Below are 19,013 nucleotides of genomic sequence, written 5' to 3'. Positions count from 1 at the left end.
GGAGGGAGAGAGTCTCGTTGCTCGCGAAAGCGTGGAGGACATCGACCGACCATCCTGCTGCTCACGCGTTTCGTATTGCCGATGCAGGATGAGGCCACGACAGGCAAGACTGCACTGCTCACAGTAGGCTCGACGCAGTTCGCTGCTCTGGCCGAGGCTGCGCTGTCACCGGACGTCCTGCATGCCCTGCGCTCGCTCGGCTATGACACTTTCATCGTCCAAAAGGGCGACAGCATACTCTCTCGGCCTACGCCCACCGTGGCTGGCTTGCAGATCGACGTACATGACTACATGGACTCACTCGACGACCGTATGCAGTCTTGCCAGCTCGTCATCAGTCACGCGGGTACCAGCCTTGCATGATTCTAGAGACTAGCAACGCTGAGTTGCAGAGGATAGGCTCAGGCTCGATATTGGCTGCCCTGCGCGGGCCAGTAGGACGCCTGTGCGAGCCCAAAGCGCTCATCATCGTACCCAACGATGGCTTGATGGACAATCACCAGTCGGAACTCGCCGACAAGATGCGCGAACAGAGATGGGCTCTGACCGCTACACCGGCGTACGCAGCCTCTCAGCATGGCCAAGACAAGACTGACACTGTCTGTAGAACATTGGCGCAAGTGATACTGCAGCTCGGACGGGGAGACGCCGTCCAGAGCTTGCCGGCGCGTCAGGCGAGCCGCTTCCGCGACGTGCTCGAACGAGAAGTGCTACAGTTCTAGCGCTCATGTTGTCATTCACGCGCTCCAACATATCGTCATTGTGTTGTTCATCATGCCACGTAGCAGATTGCGCACGGGATAGTGCGACGAAGGATCCTCATGCGCGATGCATATCAGCGCCAGCACGTGTACACAATGCGGGCTGTTGGATCGGTCGTCTTGAAAGAAAGGAGTGTAGATTAGGTGCGGTAGGCGCGAGGAGGGCGTTTACAGGCAGTCTGTCTTTCCAGTGTGCCACACGCCTTGCTCGTTGCTCTTCTCGCAAGCGCAACCGCTGGAGGACTCATATTAGCCACCGTATTCGTGAAACGTTGAGACTGACCCGTTGCCGGGATCATTAATACAGCCCGTCTCCTGCTTGATGTCCTGAACAGCATGCTCAAGGTCAGTCGAGAGCCTTAGCGAATCGTTGAGCAAGGCTGGCTTACGTCCAACCACCCAGTCGGGCAATTCCAGAATGCAGTGCCATCGGGTCCCGTGCCGGTCTTGACGCGAGGCAGGACCATGTTGATCGCCTTTTGCTTGAGCGCCAAAGCAGCACTCTGGGTGGGACCTCCAGCGGGCCAGACCATGACCGCCTTGCCTACTGCATCGACGAGTGGCATGTCTTTGGTGATGGTGCACTGCAAGTACATTTGTCAGCGATGCGAGTGGATGCTCAGTGAAAGACGTGCATCCTTGTAGGCGGTGCACTGCAGCATTGATCTGTCGTGTCAGCCGAGTCTGAGGGACACGGGTGGCGTACCATGCCGTAGCCGACGTCCTTCGACTGGCTGTGCTTTGAGACATCGACGTCGAGCTCAAAGACGGCGAGCGTCTGTTGCGCAGCCTCACAGCGAGTGTTGAGTGAGCATTCTATCCAGAAACCAAGCCCCGGTCAGTGTGGCGATGCGCAAGAGGAATTTGGCTGGCTTACCGGAGAGTTGGATGTCTTTCGTGGTGACGCAAGGCACGCAATCGTCTGGGATCTTGGCCAGCATACTTCCGAGGGCACCAAAGGTACTAGGAGCGAGCGTCCGCTTGTAGTGCGGTCGGTGATGTTCCATCAGAGGGACCGGGCTAGCCGAACGCTCTTCGATCGCACGAGCCATTTCCGAGTGAGCATTGCGGGCTTTAGCGCTGGCGATGAGGCCGATGACGGTGATGAGCTTGATGGCAAACATGTTTGGGCAGGTAATCAATAGGTCTGGAAGTTTTACTCTTCACGTCGAGTAGGATGACTGGCGGGGTTGGCTGGCTTGTGACTGACGGGCGAGGCTTGCAAAGTCGACTTGCTTGGCTTGACCAGCAGCCAATTGTTCGATTTGAGCGGTAGTGAGCAGAGGAAGAAGGGGAGAGCACAGCGTTGCGAGCTGCAACGAAACAGAGCGACACACGAGGCACGAGCGACGTTGCTTGAGCCACCTACGGGGATTCCACTCCTTTTTTTTTCTCCTCGCGTGCAACTCACCCAAGGCCAGACGTCAACGTTTGCAAAGATGGGATTCTCTGACCTACAGGGCAGCTTGGAACAGCATCTGTCAGACAAGAGCTACATCGAAGGGTGAGTATCCCATCCACTGGCTCGCGGTCGACTCTGCGCGACACGCTCAGGCTGTTCCTACGCAACTTTCCTCACGACAAGATGATTCTAGTCGCTTTGGTCCGTGTTTCCGAGCGCAGAAGAGAGCCGATCGGCGTAAGACCCCGGTCCTCGTGTGCCTCTCTGTCCGACGACGACAACGACATACTAGAGCTCACTGATCCTCCCCTTTCGCCTCCTGTTCGCTCGAAAAATTTGCTCGCTCGAGTCGTGATCAGAGCTCATACATTCCTAATTGGACAGCTACAACCCTTCGCAGGCCGATGTAGCAGTCTACAAGGAGCTCAAGTCTGCTCCCGATGCGACGCAGTACCCTCATGCGGCGCGTTGGTACAAGCACTTGACGTCCTACGCTGCCGAGCACGGTTCCCTGCCTGGTGACGCCTCGAAGCCCTACCATGAGTACGGACCGGCGACGGCATCCACATCAAAAGCGCCCGCTGCCGCTGCTGCTGCTGCCGATGAGGACGACATTGACCTCTTTGGCTCTGATGATGAGGAAGTCGACGAGGCCGCAGAAAAGCTCAAGCAGGAGCGTCTTGCTGCTTATGCTGCCAAAAAGGTCGGTCTGCTGTGGTATGCTACACGTCTCGTGGCTGACTGGCTTGTGAAATCGGCAGGCTAATAAGCCCAAGACAATCGCGAAATCTGTCGTCACATTGTATGTAGCAATGGGGTCAGCGGGCAACATGACGTGCTGACACTGGCTGCTACTGCAGGGATGTCAAGCCATGGGATGACGAGACCGACATGAAGGAGCTCGAGGCGGCCGTTCGCTCGATCCACAAGGACGGACTCACTTGGGGTCTCAGCAAGCTCGTGCCTGTCGGTGTATGTCCATCGTCCTTCGCGCCACTCTACGAGCTGACACACCCGCACAGTACGGCGTGAGCAAGCTGCAGATCACCCTCGTCGTCGAGGACGAGAAGATCAGCCTTGATGACCTGCAAGACGAGATTGCCGAGTTTGAGGACTACGTGCAGTCCAGCGATGTCCAGGCAAGTACACGATCTACCCCTCGCTCCTGCACTTTAGCTGATGCACTCCTCTGGAATGTACAGGCTATGCAAAAGCTCTAGATGTAGTCACCCTCTTATGCATAACTCCATTGAAGGGCTTTGGATGAACCGCCAATCAACGTGGACTGACGGGCACGACGTGCCTTCTGTTTGCGCGAGTTCGCCAAAGAGGCAAGACATGATGCGCTCAGAGTGAGTCGACGTGGCGCAAAGGGACATCAGGCAGTGCTCATCCACATGCTTTTCCAGTGAGAACGAGCTAGAGGGCAGCGGGCCAGGGATAAATCTGCCGGCGAGTATCAAGAAGCAACTCAAGCCCTTGACAGACCTGGGCACTGTACGTGGCGCATCCTCAGTCGCCCACCGGCTTCAGCTGACATGAACACTTCGACCATGTAGCAATATCAGACAGCGCTAGGTAGATTGGTCACCAAGCTTGGCGTGCTCTCCCTACTGACTCGGCCGACTGCGCTTTCCAATCAGACAAGTGCACGCCCTACTCACTCCAGCGATGGAGCGCGACTGCAGGCCTGCTCTTCCTCTTCATGCTACGGATACTCCTCGTGCAAGCCTTCTACATCGTCACGTATGCTCTGGGCATCTACCTCCTCAGCAAGTCACACTCGTCGTCAGCGCTGTCTCCCTGACTGATGCCTATGCCTTTGCCTTGCCCACAGATCTCTTCCTTGCCTTTTTGCAGCCAAAATTTGATCCCGCGCTCGAACTCGACATCGCAGAGAGCGAGGTAGAAGAAGGCGCGCCTGGTTTGCCGACGAGCATGGGAGGACTGGGAAGAGGAGGCGATACCGACGGCGAATTCAGGCCGTTCATTCGAAGATTGCCCGAGTTCAAGTTCTGGCAAGTCATCATGAAGATCCCTATAGGCGGCATCAAGCTGAAAATGCGTGAGACAGGCATTCGGCAACACGCGCAATCGCTATTTCGCTAGTCGCGACACTCTTTCCGCAAGTCAACTCGGTATATCCTTCAAAGCAGGCTGACACGAAGGCCTGCAGAGCGGTAGACGTGCCGGTGTACTGGCCAATTCTGTTGGTGTACTTCTGTGTCCTGTTTGCCATCACGATGCGACGACAGATCGCTCACATGCGACGATGTATGTTCCCCCTTCACCGCATCGCTCGCTCGCCACTCACATTTGCGAGCAGACCGCTATGTACCATTTGACATGGGACGAAAACAGACCTACAATCAAAAGTCGGGCCGATAGAGCTCAGTCGCACCCTAGATTGCGTTTTTGTGTACTTCTAATCGACGATGACGTTTAATTTACAACTTCTGTGTGCGCGTGTTGTGCGTGGCTCATCTGATCTCGTGTAATCGCCAAACGAGCCCGAGTAGGCTGGTACCGAAGAGTGCTATGAAAGCAAACATAACGAGGACGTCACGGTAATAGGCCGAGCTCGAGAAGCCAAATAGGAGCTTCATGATCAAGGTAGCAGAGACTGAAATGGGCACGCCACTGATCTCGTCTGTGATTGATAGCCCAGACGTGACCTCGTTGACTGCCAATGCTTCGAGCGTATAGCGAAGCGGATCGAGCCATTGGAGCCATCTGAGCACGCCGGGTACTTTGGGCAGATTGATGAAGAAGCCTGCCAGCGCCATCTGAAACAGGTTCGTGATGGCTGATAGCAAGATGGCGACACCGGTCGCTCGTATTGCCAGACCAAGCACGAAATTGAACAACGTAATGGCGATGCTGAATTCGAGCACGATGAGCAGGAATTTGAAGAATTCGGCTGCGTGCGGCGACAAGCCGACCATCCAGCTGCTCTCACGTCAGTAGAGGCAAGCAGGTACTCAGACGAGATACTCACTAGACGATCAGACCCAGCAATGTCGCTGGTACGAGGCGCAGGGGTATCATGTCGAACATTATCCGACTGAGCAGCCAGGCAAAGGGCGAGTAGTACGCCGAGGCACGCTCTCGAAGAAATAGCCTGCGAGAGTCTGCGCTGGTCGAGAGTGCTGACAGCGCAGAGAAGGACAGTAGTGTGCCGAGGAAGAAGAGTGAGCCGACTCGGGATTGAAAGCCAGCGATCGAATCGTCTACGTTGTAGAAAAGACCGCCAACGAGTAGGCCGACACATATGGCTACAAGATTGTGCATGACGCCCAGCGTCAGGTCGCGCCGCAAGTTGATTGCCTCGCGCCGGGACAGTGCCTCGATCTGAGTCAGGAATGTCGCGCAAGGGTATGCTTTGCGGATGGTCGAAGTCGTTTCGTTCTGAGACGTCAGGCTGGATGTTGCAACTTTCTCATCTTCCTTTTGCGACTGTTGGCTCATTGCCCGTTGGATGACAGGTCTCGATTGTACATCAGCCGAGGCAATCTCGAGCAGATGGTCGGCAGGGTTGTAGTTGACGGCACAAGGCATGCCGAGGTCTGCGAAATGCTTCATCGATGCTTGAGCAGGTCCAAAGTAGATCTGTCGCCCGCCAACAGCTAGCAAACTGATATAGTCAAACAATTGGAAGATGCGCGATGAAGGCTGATGTATTGAGATGATGACCGTTGTCCGCCCGACCTGATCATCGCCTTGCGAGAGATTGTGTAGCATCTCGACGACACGCGTGGCGTTGGATGCATCTAGGCCTGACGTAGGCTCGTCACAAATCAGAATACTCGGCCTTGCGATCAGCTCTAGTGCAATAGACAGGCGACGACGTTCGCCACCGGACAAAGAGCGCGACTCGCCGGAACCGATTCGAGACTCCGACACGGCCGTCAAGCCAAGCTGAGCCATCACAGTCCCAATACGGCCCTCTTTGAGCTCTCGCGGTGCATTCTCTGGCATTTTCAGAGTGGCTGCAAATCGAAGCGCCTCGCGTACTGTCAGATGAGCCGGCAGAATGTCTTCTTGATCGACATAGGCAATGTTGACATTGCGCAAGCCAGTCGTGTCGGTCACGTCGACCTTGCCACGCACTGTGCCTGCTTTGCGCCGTCCGGCGAGAATGTCGAGCAAAGTCGACTTGCCAGCGCCTGATTCGCCCATGACAGCCAGCAAGCTACCCGCTGGTACGGTGGCTGACACATCGGACAGGATCGCTTTGCCTGAGCTCTGTGTGCGAACGACGGGCAAGTACGAGCCAGAGACTGACCGTGTGAGGTGCTCGCCCGTTCTTTCCGTCTTTGCTGAATGCAAGGCTGAACCTGACCGTATGTGATAAGTCAGATTTTGCCAGCTGAGGCCAACTGGCCGCGTCGGTTCATCGATGTAGGGTATCCGCCTTGCTTTAGCTTGCTTGCGTAGACCGACGAGCAATAAGATCATCAGAGACGCAATCACTGCGCCGAGCACTGCTAAGCCGGCAATGACCCCGCCGCTGAGCGAAGAGTCCGTTGGCTCGATGGAAGCAGTATAGGTATCGATGACGTTCTGACGAACGCATTCACCGAATTGACAATTGGACAGGCCGAGGCCATTCTGACCGAACAATGACTGGAGAACAGCTTGCTTGAAGTAGCATGTGCCCGAGCCGGTGTTGTCGCAGTCTACACCGAGAGGACCGCTGAGGCCATTGATTGTGGCGGTCAAGTCGAGCGGGCCACCACCGCCGCAAAGCTTGCTGCCGGGTATACAGTTGCACGAGAGATTGTCACAGTCGTACGTCACGTTGTGTGGACTGGCTGCCGGGCCGAGAGCAGTCTGCGTACAGCTCGAGGCGCTACAGTAGAATTGTTGCTGGGGCGTCGAGCCATTCGAGAACCATAGCTGAGCAAGCGCTGTGCCCGGGCTGCCGAATGCGCTCGAAAGACTCTGACTGGTATTGAGAGAGCGCTGGATGTTGAGCGTGAAGGAGCCTGGGAAAACGGCTTGCAAGGTAGGATTGATTACCCCGCATGATGTAAAGCCCTCTGTGAACGTGAGCGGCGATTGATGACAGGTCACTGTTGTGTTGACAGGCGAGAGTGCTGAGCTTGCCGGTGGGCTACTCGTTGTGCCAAGAGCAGCTGAGCAGGCTTGCGCACTCGTGCAGACTGTTGCAAGCAGATCAGCCTTGTGTGCTCTTCTTGGAGCTGCAGAGACGAACGATTGCAATCGAGACCTGTAAACCCGCTCGAGCATGCGCCAGTACCTGCACATCCCCTGCCACCTGCATTGGCGGCGATGGCTGGTCTACTCGCCGATGCTTGGACAGGATTGCCGCATGCCAACGTAGCGCAAGTCGGGCCTGTCAGACCGGGCGGGCAGACACAAGCTCCTGCTTGAGCGTAGCCGCCATTCGTGCAAGTCTGTGCGGCCACAGCTCTGAGGACAGCTAGGCCTATGAGCCATGCTCTCATGGCAGCTCGTGTCGAAGCCGGTGACTTTGGCGGAGCGCGTCGAAGCGAAAGCCAAAGCGATTGCAACGGTGTCCCCTCGTCGCATCGCAGCCTCTCCTCCGCGTGCATAGCCTCGTGCATCGCACATCTCCCCATCCTCATTTCTTTGTCTCAGTCACGATCAGCAAGTCAAGAACATGCAATCCATCGTCGCACTCGCCCTCCTCAGCGCATCTGCCTTGGCAGCTCCTCAATGGACCGGTCAGCCTGAGCTGCGGCGTACACTTAGCCGACATCCTGATACGCAGTGCAGTGCAAACATTTGACACGATCACATCTGTCCCAGGCGCAAGGTCTGCAGCCCTTGTCGTGCCTGTGAACGCACTCATCTGACGCGCACGTCAGCTGCGACGCAAGAGCCATCAAGATCTTGCCTAGCCCCATTCAGGGTCTCACCTTTGCCAACACGAGTGCGAAACCTCTCGTTTCAGGCGTTTGGTCAGTCGTCGACGCACCCTGGGGTGGCAAGGCCATCGAGGGTCCCATCAAAGGCTGCAAAGCTGCAGACATTGGCATCTACGCCGCCAACCTCGCAGACCCCTTTTCGCTCACCGTGCGCTTCGTGTCGAGTATGACGTGTCCGCTGCTGACATGAGAACGATGGCAGTCGTTCGATTATGGCGTGACTACTGCGCAAGATCAGATCTACGTTCAATCCATTCAGGCCGGCACTACCGAGGACAAACCAGCTTACACCGTCCGACTCGGCGATGAATCTTCGGGAAAGCTCGTGCCGGGCGTCAAGTATCACTTCGATCCGACGAAGTATATCACTGACCCTCTCTTTGCCGGTAAGCTCGCCCTGAATCATCGAGCATATCTCGTGTGAGCGCGCCTGACACGCGTGCGTAGACGTTCAACACATTCGCATCTTCTCGGTCAAGAAGGAGCCTTTCCATATCATCCTCGACAACCTCGAGTACGACATCGTCTACCGCTCGTAATCGCCCCCGCCATGTTGTACGCGTGTCAAGCATGCATTCCGAACAGCTTTTCTAGCGGTCAGCCGCGCACATGCTTCAATCCAGGCTTTCGTCGACACATTCTTCACGTCGGAAAAGACAGTCGTTGACAGTGACCCTCGGGTGACCCCCGCAGAACAGAGCATTTGCAGAGGCGTCCGTGCGCAAACTCGTGAAAAGGATGCCGCAAGAAAGTTTCATTATACCTTTCGTAGCCTCTTCCTTCCCTTCCAAACAGACCACACAGCCGTCAGGACTACACGATGCACGTACGCCACGCCCTTCCGATCGCTGCACTTTGTTATGCCATCAAGACCACTCACGCGTTTCAATATGGCAAGGATATCGTCCGAGGCGTCAGCTTAGGCGTACGTGCTCGCATTCGCCATGAGGCTCGGCTAACACTGCGTTTAGGGCTGGCTTGTGCTCGAACCTTGGATCACGCCAAGTATTTTCGACAAGACCGGTAACGAAAGCGTCGTCGACGAATGGACGCTTGGCCAATTTTTCGGCGGCCAGGCGCAAGAGGTATTGAAATCACATTGGGATACATTCATCACAGAGGCAGACTTCGAACAGATCGCTTCCTATGGTCTCAATCACGTCAGAATACCGATCGGTGCATGGGCATTCGACATCTCAGAGAACCAACCATATGCCCAGGGGCAGCTTCCTTACCTTCAGCAGGCAGTCTACTGGGCCAAGAAGCACGGGATCAATGTTCTCATCGATTTGCACGGTGCCAGTGTCGAGTCACAGAACGGTCAAGACAATTCGGGCAGACGAGGCGATATCACTTGGGGACGCGGCGACAGCTTGCAAAAGACCGAAGCCATCATACAGCAGCTACTTGCAGAGTTTACTTTGCCCAAGTATGGCGGTGCAGTAACGGCCATAGAAGTGCTCAACGAGCCTCGCGGAGGTAGATCCCACATCGTAGATATACAAGTTGTCTGACCGCGGCAGCAGACGTTGTGCTGCAACCCTATCGCCAGTATCTCAGCGATCTTCATCCGTCGTTCTTCGATGCGTCTGGGTCTCGCATGGAGTTTGTCTACAGCGACGCATTCCAGCCGGTCAGCATGTGGAACGGCGACTATACCACCCCGGGAGCTGGCACAATGGACACACATATCTATTCGATGTTTGCTGATGATCTGAACGGTCTCTCCGACGATGCTCGCGTGCAAATCTACTGCTCATACAATGCCAGTCTGTCGGATGCGAGTTCACACCACCCTGTGCGTTCTTCTGATCGAGCCGGCCGGTGCGCTGACGAAATCATAGGTTATCGTCGGCGAATTCACTGCTGCCAGCAGCGACTGTGCTGCGTGAGTATCGACAAACATGCGATAGAGTCAAGCTGATGGTCGTCGCAGATATCTCAACGGCCGTGGCAGGGGAGCGCGCTTTGACGGCACTTTGCCCGGAGGCACTCGACGCGGCTCCTGTACAGATCGCACTGGCTCAGCATCACGCTTTTCGGATGACTACAAGCACTCTCTCGCTCGTTTCTGGCAAGCACAAGTAGAGACTTACGAAAGCAGCGCGTCAGGCTGGATACATTGGACGTCAGTCAACCCAGACATTGTGCGAGTGTCATGCTGATATACCGTGGCAGATGGCGCTCAGAAGGCAACAGCGACGATTGGGACTATTCAGCGGGGGTGGAACATGGATGGATTCCAAAAGATCCCACGCAGCGACTGGTCTCACAGCAGTGCAATTCTGTATAATCTCATGCTTGCATCTAGTCCGAGGACTTTTCTTTCGGCGCCTTCTGGTCGAGGAACGCACCGGTGGCCGCGACTGTCGCCTTCTTACGATACTGTGATAGCATGCCGAAAAAGCCATCCTGGCTCGAAGGCTCGTGCTGGTGATTCCACTGAAAACGTCCGTGAGCTCATGTGCCGCACCTGGACACGCAAAGAGCTTACTTCCTCAGTGTGCTTTGTGATCTTACCGTCTGGGTTACGCTCGATGGTCAAGAGCGAGTTCATCGTCTTGGTTGGCTCTCCATTGGGATCGCGGTAGTAGGTGATGTCCTGGTCGATGAGGATCGTATGCTTCGCCACTGTTGGCGGGTTCTCGAGCACGTTGTGCTTGTCTGCGACACTCTTGGGGAAAAGCTTCGCGAGCCCGTTGAATTGCTCGCGAATCCTGCCTACGCCCTCGCAATAGCCTGTATGACGACGGACGTTAGCCTGCTAGTTGCTCTTGGGCTGGCCTGACTGACCGACTGGGTCATGGAAGATCGCCTTGTCATCATATTGATGATAAGCTTCCTCGTTCGGGTTGGCGGTATAGATGTCTTTCATGGCCTTGACGGACGCTTGCTCATCTTGCGTTGGCTGACGGGTAGGCAGCTTCTTGCTCTCCTCTGCAGAAAGGCCCGATGCATTTGGCTTGCCAGAGTTCGACATGACGTATGGAGTAGTACTGAAAGCTCTTCTTGATGAGGATCTGACTGTCTGACGGGTGACAGTGGAAAGCATACACAAGGTCGATGAGAGGAAATCGCCGACAAACCTCTGCCGGCCGACGAAATCGATGACGAGTTGATTTCTGCAATATCAACGCGACGCGCTCTGCGGTCACGTTGAGCTTTTGTACGCATCCGTCAGATGGCCAGGTCAAAGCGGTCTACGGTGCACAAGATCCTATGTCGCTACTATACCACTGTCACTTCTCTCAGAACATATCTCGCTCAGCGCTTGCCCGCGAATACGCGCTTGGAACGCCCAGAGGATCCTACAGAATATGCGGAGCTCCTATCATGCCTGGTCTGTTACAATGGCTGCATTGCAAACGACGCCAAGATCGATAGAGTCATCGTCGAATCGAACATGTCACAAGCGAGTGCAATCCGCGCCTCGATCCGCTCGCTGACGTGAGTTCCATAGTTGTTGGACCAACTTATCAAGCGTCTCTTCCTCAAAGGAGTGCGCTATGGCGACAAACGTCATCTGTTGAGCCTTGGCTTTCGCTCAGTCAGTGCTGTTCGGTCGTCACAACAGTCCCCTGAATAGCAACACAGGCAGACGATAGACGCGACGCAGGCAGCGCGACCTTCACTGACCGCTCTGGTATCGTCTCTGAGCACACAAATGGCATGGTCACGCGTCTCACACATAGTGCGGAGTGGGCACTGTTGCTGACGAGGTGAGCTACGGCGCCAGAGTCTTGCGCAATGCTCACGGCAGCGTAGGATTGGCAACGACCTTATGAGCTCTCTCTTGCTCAATACTGCCGTCTTTGTGCCCATCAAACCATCGCAAGGATGTTATCATCAGCTCTGTGGCGAGCCGCTCTCTGCCATACCCCGTCCGAGGAGCGGCGTTGATGTGGGCTTCAAATTATCAAAGACGCCGCGCATAGTGCGCTTTCTCACCGCCGTCGAATTGCCTCTGCACTCCCCACAGCAGAAGCGTGCAAGAGACGAAGACGTGACGCTCACTGCTTCGAGACAGCAGGGGTTTAAACGCCTAAAGACAGACGACGCGCAGGACCCAGTCAGCTCGAGGACTGACCAGCCGCGCACGCCGACGGAAGTGCTCGTTCATCGGGGCAAGGTATTACGCTGGCGAAGGACGCACGACAAAGAGACACATCTACCGGTCTTTGGTCTCTCGCCTTCGCATCCACTCAACGCAGACCAAGACGAGTTATTCGAGTTTGTTCTGCTGCGCACCATCTTCCCGCGCCAATTCAGAATTGCTAATGCTTTCACAAGCGAAGAAGATCCCAATGGTCGCGGCTCCTCGCACGATCGTCGTGCGGAGATCTTGAAAGCGCGAGAACAGATCCGCCAAGCGGTTCCGGAACGGCGATCTCGCAAAGGCAAGATAAAGGAAGCCGAGCCAGGCATACCCAGCTATCCAATCGGTTTCTGCCAGACACCAAGACGACTACGGACATGCCTTCCTTGGCTCCGGCAGATGCACCAGAGGCACCTGAAGATTGACTACAAAAGGCTGCTCGATCGCTGTTGTCCGCGCACAGTGGCAGGCAGAAAGCAAGGTTGCACAGTCATGTCGCGCGAATCGAAACCCACTACCAATCCCTCTGTGACCACACAGCTCGACGATCATCCCTTCGCGACTGCTCGGATGACCAGCGATGCCAGCAAGTCAGTTTTGCTGAAGGCGCCAAACGCGCGGCATACGGACAATGCGATCCCGACATGGCAAGTCAAGCGGTTCATATCGCGCGCGCTTGCGGAACTACTGCCAGTCGAACTCCTGGGTGGTAATTCGAATGTGAGGCGCTTGCAGTGTCGAATCTCGGCGCTTGTGTATGCTCGGTTGAATCAGCGCTTCAATTTGGCGTTCTTCCTCGAAGGCCTGCGCACGACCGACCTCGACTGGGGCTTCCCGCAAGATACGGCTGCACGACAGCAGCGTGGGACTGCTTCGGACAGCATCAAGAGACAGGAGCTTCTGGCGGAGCTCGTGCTATGGATATGCGATAGCATTGTCATCGACCTGCTTCGCACCAACTTCTATGCCACAGAAAGTTCGGGCTATCTTCAGCAGAGAACGCTGTACTATCGCCACGACGACTGGCAGAAGCTATGCTCTGGACTGACGACAGACTTCACACGCGAGCTTCTGACGCCCTTGACGAAGCAAGATATCTTGCGACTTGCGCGAGACGAAAACTTTGCCTGCTCAGATGTTCGCTTCGTACCTAAAAAGTCTGGCATGCGGCCGATCGTCAATCTGTCGAGCTCGCGCACGCTCACATACACTCGACCTGCCAGCGTTTGCCGTTCAAGCCGCGGTCCGTGGCTAGTGCGCGCGCAAACATCCCTTAATACCAAATTGCGGAGTGCCTTTCGGGTGCTCCTCTTGGAGCGCTCGCAGAAACCAGCAAGTCTTGGTGCCGGTGTACTGAGCAACAACGACATCTACACGAAGCTCGTCGCGTATCGCCAAAGCATTCAGACAGCAGATGGCAGTTTACCGTTCGTCTTCGTTGTCAAGACGGACTTTGAAAGCGCGTACGACAAGATGGACCAAGGCAAGCTCATGCAGTTGCTCGCTGAGTTTGTCAGCGGCGATAGATATACTATAAGCCGATCGTCGGCCGTGCGACCTAGTAGTGGGAAGGCGCAAAAGCGATACGTGGACAGTGCCTATCGACAAGACTTGGAACCTCAGCAAGCAGACAGAATCGATGCCTTTGCTGAGACTGTGCGACATGGTATCTTCATCGATGGTGTGGTGCAGATCAAAGAGACCCGCAAGCAAGTCTTGCAGGTACTTCAGCGGCACATATGTAACAATATTGTCCGCTTCGGCTCCCGATTTTATCGTCAGACAAGAGGCATACCACAAGGCTCAGTCGTCTCTGTTATTTTGGCGCATCTACTTTATGGCAACCTAGAGAATACTGAATTGCCGTTCGTCAGAAAGCCGGGCAATACATTATTGCGGTATCTCGACGACTCCCTCTTCTTGACGACCTCGCGCGCCGACGCAGAACGGTATCTACGTGTCATGGAGCAAGGGTCTGAGTCGCATGGTGCATACATTGGACCAGACAAGACGCTCATCAACTTTGATATGCTACAACGGGACGGTGTGACTTCTGTGCCCAAGTTGGCCGTTGGAGAAGGTCTCATCTGGTGCGGGTTACGGATCGACGTCCGCACGCTCACTGTGCAGCCCAGTACGCAGCTATTACGGACGACTCGTGCGGCAGATTCTATCAAAGTCGACCGGATTGGACATCAAGGACGAGCATTGCTGCAGTCTCTGCTAGGCACATTGAAGCAGCGTACACACATTCTCTTTAACGATAGCAATCTCAATGGTGACCATGGCGTTCTTTCCAACCTTTATACCAGCTTTGTGATGGCCGCGATGCGGTTCCATGCCATTGTGCGCATGTGGAAGCCACGCAAAGGCCACGACGCCTCATTCTTCTGCCGTACGCTGTCACACACTTCTTTGAAGTCTATCTATTGATGACGATACAGGTATACTTGACCAGCTCGTCCGCTTTACGTTCGTCAGTGCGCGAAGCCGGGCGCAGGTTGGCTTCGCGGTAGCAGCAGGCGCCAACTGCAATGTTCGATTTCACGAGGTCGAATGGTCGGTCTTCTGCAGTACAATGCGATGATGGCTGATGACGCCACAGGATCGCATACAAAGCCTTTTGCGACGTGCTCTCACAGCGACCGACGAGATACACGGTCATGCTTCAGGGGATGCGCAGCTTCATGCGCACCGCCAAAAGCCAGGCGATTGCTCATCGACTCAGCTCAATCGTCGGGACGCCTGCTACCGAATATCTTTTGCAGACCCGCTGCTGAGCAATGCATGAGAGAGGACTTCGACGTAGAAGCCCGAATCTTGATTAGCCCTGTCTTCGCGCGCGACGGCGGCCGTGTATACCTTGCGAAAGATGAGGCGGCCTATCGCAGCCCTGAGCCTGTTAGCCACAGCGGTGCTGGCGCAAAGAAGGGCAGGTATCTACATCACACCGAGTCCTACGTATCAATCACTCTTGGGCGAAGCCCCAATCGAGAATCTCGAGGTATCGCCCGTAGAGGCCAATATCGTACTTGCCCATCATCTAGGACTGTCAGCATACGAGCGGACGTCCCTCGTCGACTCAAAGGGATCTGGCTCGAGATGGGCGACCTTATGGGGCTTGATGGGGCTCGACGAGGCAGGAGCGACGAAGGGCGAAGCTGATCCTTGGGCGTCATCGGCACCCAAGGACACCTTGCTGCTCGTCATCCAGTCCAATGACGCCGACGCTGTGCAAATTGGCCATGCTCTCGGTGAGATTAGTAGACCTACGATGGTCATGACAGATGCACCCTCGACCGCTGCATTTGATGCGCTCATTGCGACTTATCTCACTCAATTTGCCGAGATCTTTGGCATTCACCTCTCATCGATCAGAGGCTTCCAAGAGTTCTCAACACATGCCCAAGGTGTCCGAGACTGGCTCTCAGGTCAGGTCTCTGATGGCCTCTTCTGGGCATCGCGACTTGTCCGTGGCTCCGCTCGTGTCGAGCAGCCGATCAAAGCTGCTGGACAATGGCTGAACCAGCTCGACTTTTTGAGCGACTCAGTAGGCACACGACACAATCTAGCTCGTCCACTGTTGACATTAAAACATGACAGGCCTCGACAGGCGAATTTGTAGCCGAGCTGAACCAAATCGATCACTTCGTCGAGTCCCTCTCTGCCAGAAGAGAGGCCAGGTCTAGTGTCAGCGCAATGCGCTTTCAGGCGCTGTCGAAACTGGAAGCCGAGCTGGGCAGCGACTCGAGCGAATTCAAGCAAGCCCGGTCGCTTTTTGAGCAGATCCTGACAGTAAGACGATGTTCCGAGCCGCGTAAGCAAAGCTGAGATGTCTCCAGGCTGCGAAAGAAGCCTATGCGCGAGCGACGAACGACGCAGCACAGGTCATCACAATGGTCGTGCCGCGCGATGCAAAGCCACGCCATAATACCAAGATTACTCGACGCGCGCTAGTCCAGCCGTTCTCAACACACCCGAGACGAGGCTACAGCAAGCGACAGGATGATGACAAGCCGGCGCCCTCCACGACGCCGGTTGTGGCCAGCTACCGATCCTGCTACGATTCTCAATCGAGCTGCGAGAACAGTACATCGACTTGCAATGGCCACGGCAGCTGCGTCTCTGGCGTTCAGTATGGCAAAACAGGCTGCTGGACTTGTGCCTGCAGTCCGACGACAGAGGACGGAAAGACGACAGTGTGGTCAGGCGAGACTTGCCAAAAGATGGATATCTCTAGGTAAGCTTCGCGTATCCCAAGAATGAGTACAGCTGAAGCGCTGCTGCAGTCCGTTTGTGCTACTGGCAGGCATCACGATCGTCTTGATCCTGTCGGTCGCTGCATCTGTCGTGCTGCTCTATCAGGTCGGCGAGGCAGAGCTACCGTCCACGTTGGCGGCAGTCGGTGGTCTGCACAAACGAGAGTAGACAGTTGTTTCGATCATGCACACATTTGAGACTATCGCTACACGGTTCAGGGAGATGCGTAGTGTATAGGTGATGCATATCCATATACACTGAGCTCGAGTGAAGCTATGAATGTCCATGATGGTACACGATGCGAATGCTGAAATCTTGCTACCGTCTATAGTGCCTTTGACATGAACGCTGTTGCGCCGATGACTGCCATCATGCTCGCGCTCGCCGCAGCGTAAGCGAGAGCGTAACTTCGCCCTGCTGACGATTCGAAGAATAGCGAGGGGAAGCTCGTCTGGGTATTTCTGACAGTCGCGAGCGCGGGCGGACCTGTCGAAGTGGCGGGTTGGGTCTGGCCTGGCAGATCGGTGGGTCGACCTGTCGTCGGGATGGCAGCGGGTGGTTGCCTGAAGCCTGCCCAGACGAACCGATCTGCTGTGGTGCCTAGATCTTGTTGGAACGCCGCAAGGACGTCGGTAGCGTTGGTGAGTCGATAGTCACGTAGATCCGCCGTGCCCCCGTCAGTTTCGAGCTTCTCGTACTCGAATTGCATGATCAGCTTCAGGCGGGGATTGGCATCATAGAAAGTCGTATTGAGCATGCAGTCTTGCCACCAGGCTTGCTGCATCGCTAGCTGAGATGAGCCACCGGCCACCGTTTCGTGGTAGGCTGAACCAGATTCAGCAAGCTGCGTAGAGGATGTCAGCTGACCTCGAAGAGCGGCTAGGGCAGCAAACGCACCATGCATGCTTTGCCAGCTTTGGTGCAGTACGTCTCGTAAAAGTCGACAACATTGACGACGCCAGTGTCTGGATCGAGATTATGTATCTCAGACGAGCAGAAACCGCCAGTCTGGGGAACGTTGAGGTTTTGGTGATTGGGGCCCTTGTAGTAGACTGACATGCCGATCCAGTCGACGTACGCATCACCGGGGTAGTAAGGGCTAAATGGGTCATCGGCATTGTCGTATTGACCGTCGCCGTTCGTGTCAAGTGCGGCCAAGTCGGCGGCGTTCGTGGGTGCTGTCTGACCATAAGGATAAGATTGACCCGTGTTGGGTGCCCAGACGATAGCAGTGTTGGGTGCGATTGCCTTGATGGCGGGATACATGATCTTCCAGAGTGCGACATATTCTGTGGGTTGTTGACCATAAGGATTCCAGAGACCCTGCATTTCGGGCGCCCATCGCAAAAAGCAAGTGCGATTGTAAGTGACGGTATAATTAAGCAGCTGGTTGCCGAGATCTGTGAGGTCTTGTGCAGTGACGGAGGCCAGAGTGGAAGGATAGACCGTCAAGAAAACGCCGGCGTCAGTGAAGGATTGCTCGATGTGGTACTCCGGCGCGGGCCCACCGGCGCCTGTGAGCACGCGTCAGTCTGATCGGGCGAGCTGCACTAGAGAGTATCTGACTGACCGGTTGTGTAGTTGTAAGCGAGCATGGGAATCTGCTGAGCGATCTGAAAGACGGAAGCGTTGTAGCCAAGCCTGGCGTTGAACGCGGTCGGCACGTCGCCTGAGACGGTCGCGTCAGTCAGACATCAAACAGAAGGCCAGAGCACGTACCTGAGGAAGTGTTGAGCCATGCGCCGAAGAGCACGCCCTCTCCTGCTGGTTCATACAGCGCAGATTGAGCCGCAACAGGCTTGATGAGCGCCAGGCATAGTCCGACGAGTAGGAGCCAGGTCATACTCAGAAGTGGACTCGCTTTCCTTGACGAATGATGTCTGATGGGCTGTGAGTCGTCACCAGATACGATGGAAGCCGCCACAGCTCGCCGGACGTTCTTCGCTTGACCTCCCCTCGGCTCATCCGGTGTACCTTCATGTTCGAGATCGGAGATGAGATGGCATGGACAGACGAGTCCCAAGTGACACTCTGATGGTAGTGCGGATTGAGTGATGTCCGATGGCTCTAGGGCTGCCTGGCGTGTGCCTTTTCGCGTTTGCCTTTGGCTAGTGGGATCAATGCGGCTGTGCCGTCTCGGCTTGGAGATGCGCGACTGAGCGCTCGTCGATGCGGACGCCATGGCTCTCCGACGAACGATGTGCGAATCTGCCGGTCGTTCTGTGACGGTCTCTGGCCGGACTGTCTGGCAAAGCGAGCCTGGCTCGTTCACTCGGTGGGCTGCGCAGAATCTCGCGCGAGAGAATGAAATCTCCCTGAATAAAAACAAGACGCCTCCCTCCGCGAGACAAATCCCGATCGGAATGCTGAAAGTGTGCTCCACTGCACTTGCTCTTGCCGATTTGGCCTTTTGCTGTTCCTTTGACTCTGGCGACGGCCTCCTTCTTATCTTGCCGTCTTTCTCACACGGCGCGCGTGAGATTGACATGCTCTCCTGAAATCTGTTGCCTCGACAACTGTCTGTGCCCCCCCTCCTCCCCCTGTTTGGCGTGACGACAGCTCGAAGGCACAGACGTGAC

General features: G+C 55.5%; 9 protein-coding genes across 9 annotated transcripts; 5 read left to right on the top strand and 4 right to left on the bottom strand.

Annotated features, from left to right (window-relative positions):
- The first annotated feature begins 54 nt into the window (after window positions 1-54).
- Window positions 55-739, top strand: L969DRAFT_25753 (glycosyltransferase family 1 protein). The gene is made up of 3 exons (XM_014710330.1): window positions 55-346; window positions 400-559; window positions 608-739. Exons 1-3 carry the CDS (start codon window positions 82-84, stop codon window positions 720-722), a joined length of 540 nt encoding a protein of 179 aa, XP_014565816.1. The 5' UTR covers window positions 55-81; the 3' UTR covers window positions 723-739.
- On the bottom strand, window positions 738-2,103 carry L969DRAFT_78342 (uncharacterized protein; the record flags this gene model as incomplete). The annotated part of the gene is made up of 7 exons (XM_014710404.1): window positions 1,639-2,103; window positions 1,468-1,577; window positions 1,397-1,414; window positions 1,151-1,345; window positions 1,045-1,088; window positions 934-996; window positions 738-864 (listed from the first exon to the last, which is right to left on the bottom strand). Exons 1-7 carry the CDS (start codon window positions 1,883-1,885, stop codon window positions 738-740), a joined length of 804 nt encoding a protein of 267 aa, XP_014565890.1. The 5' UTR covers window positions 1,886-2,103.
- A 97-nt stretch (window positions 2,104-2,200) lies between these two features.
- L969DRAFT_96393 (uncharacterized protein) lies at window positions 2,201-3,383 on the top strand (the record flags this gene model as incomplete). The annotated part of the gene is made up of 6 exons (XM_014710403.1): window positions 2,201-2,265; window positions 2,548-2,866; window positions 2,925-2,965; window positions 3,024-3,135; window positions 3,186-3,302; window positions 3,366-3,383. The coding sequence occupies 6 exons, from the start codon at window positions 2,201-2,203 to the stop codon at window positions 3,381-3,383; spliced, it is 672 nt and encodes a 223-aa protein (XP_014565889.1).
- An 88-nt stretch (window positions 3,384-3,471) lies between these two features.
- L969DRAFT_89862 (uncharacterized protein) lies at window positions 3,472-4,558 on the top strand. Its single transcript, XM_014710402.1, has 8 exons — window positions 3,472-3,515; window positions 3,573-3,660; window positions 3,723-3,741; window positions 3,807-3,935; window positions 4,001-4,181; window positions 4,238-4,288; window positions 4,340-4,437; window positions 4,490-4,558. The coding sequence occupies exons 1-8, from the start codon at window positions 3,502-3,504 to the stop codon at window positions 4,549-4,551; spliced, it is 642 nt and encodes a 213-aa protein (XP_014565888.1). The 5' UTR covers window positions 3,472-3,501; the 3' UTR covers window positions 4,552-4,558.
- Window positions 4,559-4,643: 85 nt separating this feature from the next.
- On the bottom strand, window positions 4,644-7,634 carry L969DRAFT_53338 (uncharacterized protein; the record flags this gene model as incomplete). Its single annotated transcript, XM_014710401.1, has 3 exons — window positions 4,644-5,112; window positions 5,162-7,328; window positions 7,382-7,634. The coding sequence occupies 3 exons, from the start codon at window positions 7,632-7,634 to the stop codon at window positions 4,644-4,646; spliced, it is 2,889 nt and encodes a 962-aa protein (XP_014565887.1).
- A 288-nt stretch (window positions 7,635-7,922) lies between these two features.
- L969DRAFT_53399 (glycoside hydrolase family 5 protein) lies at window positions 7,923-10,371 on the top strand (the record flags this gene model as incomplete). The annotated part of the gene is made up of 10 exons (XM_014710400.1): window positions 7,923-7,966; window positions 8,019-8,226; window positions 8,281-8,464; window positions 8,526-8,613; window positions 8,874-9,003; window positions 9,050-9,557; window positions 9,602-9,876; window positions 9,923-9,966; window positions 10,015-10,206; window positions 10,257-10,371. Coding segments are annotated over 10 exons (1,788 nt in total), but the record flags the coding sequence as incomplete, so codon positions are not given.
- A 14-nt stretch (window positions 10,372-10,385) lies between these two features.
- Window positions 10,386-11,058, bottom strand: L969DRAFT_19355 (uncharacterized protein; the record flags this gene model as incomplete). Its single annotated transcript, XM_014710311.1, has 3 exons — window positions 10,386-10,520; window positions 10,573-10,817; window positions 10,872-11,058. The coding sequence occupies 3 exons, from the start codon at window positions 11,056-11,058 to the stop codon at window positions 10,386-10,388; spliced, it is 567 nt and encodes a 188-aa protein (XP_014565797.1).
- Window positions 11,059-15,046: 3,988 nt separating this feature from the next.
- Window positions 15,047-16,602, top strand: L969DRAFT_19353 (uncharacterized protein; the record flags this gene model as incomplete). Its single annotated transcript, XM_014710310.1, has 4 exons — window positions 15,047-15,724; window positions 15,778-15,969; window positions 16,017-16,414; window positions 16,464-16,602. 4 exons carry the CDS (start codon window positions 15,047-15,049, stop codon window positions 16,600-16,602), a joined length of 1,407 nt encoding a protein of 468 aa, XP_014565796.1.
- Window positions 16,603-16,759: 157 nt separating this feature from the next.
- L969DRAFT_96388 (glycoside hydrolase family 26 protein) lies at window positions 16,760-18,616 on the bottom strand (the record flags this gene model as incomplete). Its single annotated transcript, XM_014710399.1, has 4 exons — window positions 16,760-17,278; window positions 17,332-17,948; window positions 18,005-18,103; window positions 18,154-18,616. 4 exons carry the CDS (start codon window positions 18,614-18,616, stop codon window positions 16,760-16,762), a joined length of 1,698 nt encoding a protein of 565 aa, XP_014565885.1.
- Window positions 18,617-19,013: the final 397 nt, after the last annotated feature.

This window comes from Mixia osmundae, assembly GCF_000708205.1.
Source record: "Mixia osmundae IAM 14324 unplaced genomic scaffold scaffold_10, whole genome shotgun sequence".
Taxonomy (NCBI): Eukaryota; Fungi; Basidiomycota; class Mixiomycetes; order Mixiales; family Mixiaceae; genus Mixia; species Mixia osmundae.
The sequence above is the reverse complement of the archived record's forward strand: the minus strand, read 5'-3'. Positions and strand labels throughout refer to the sequence as shown.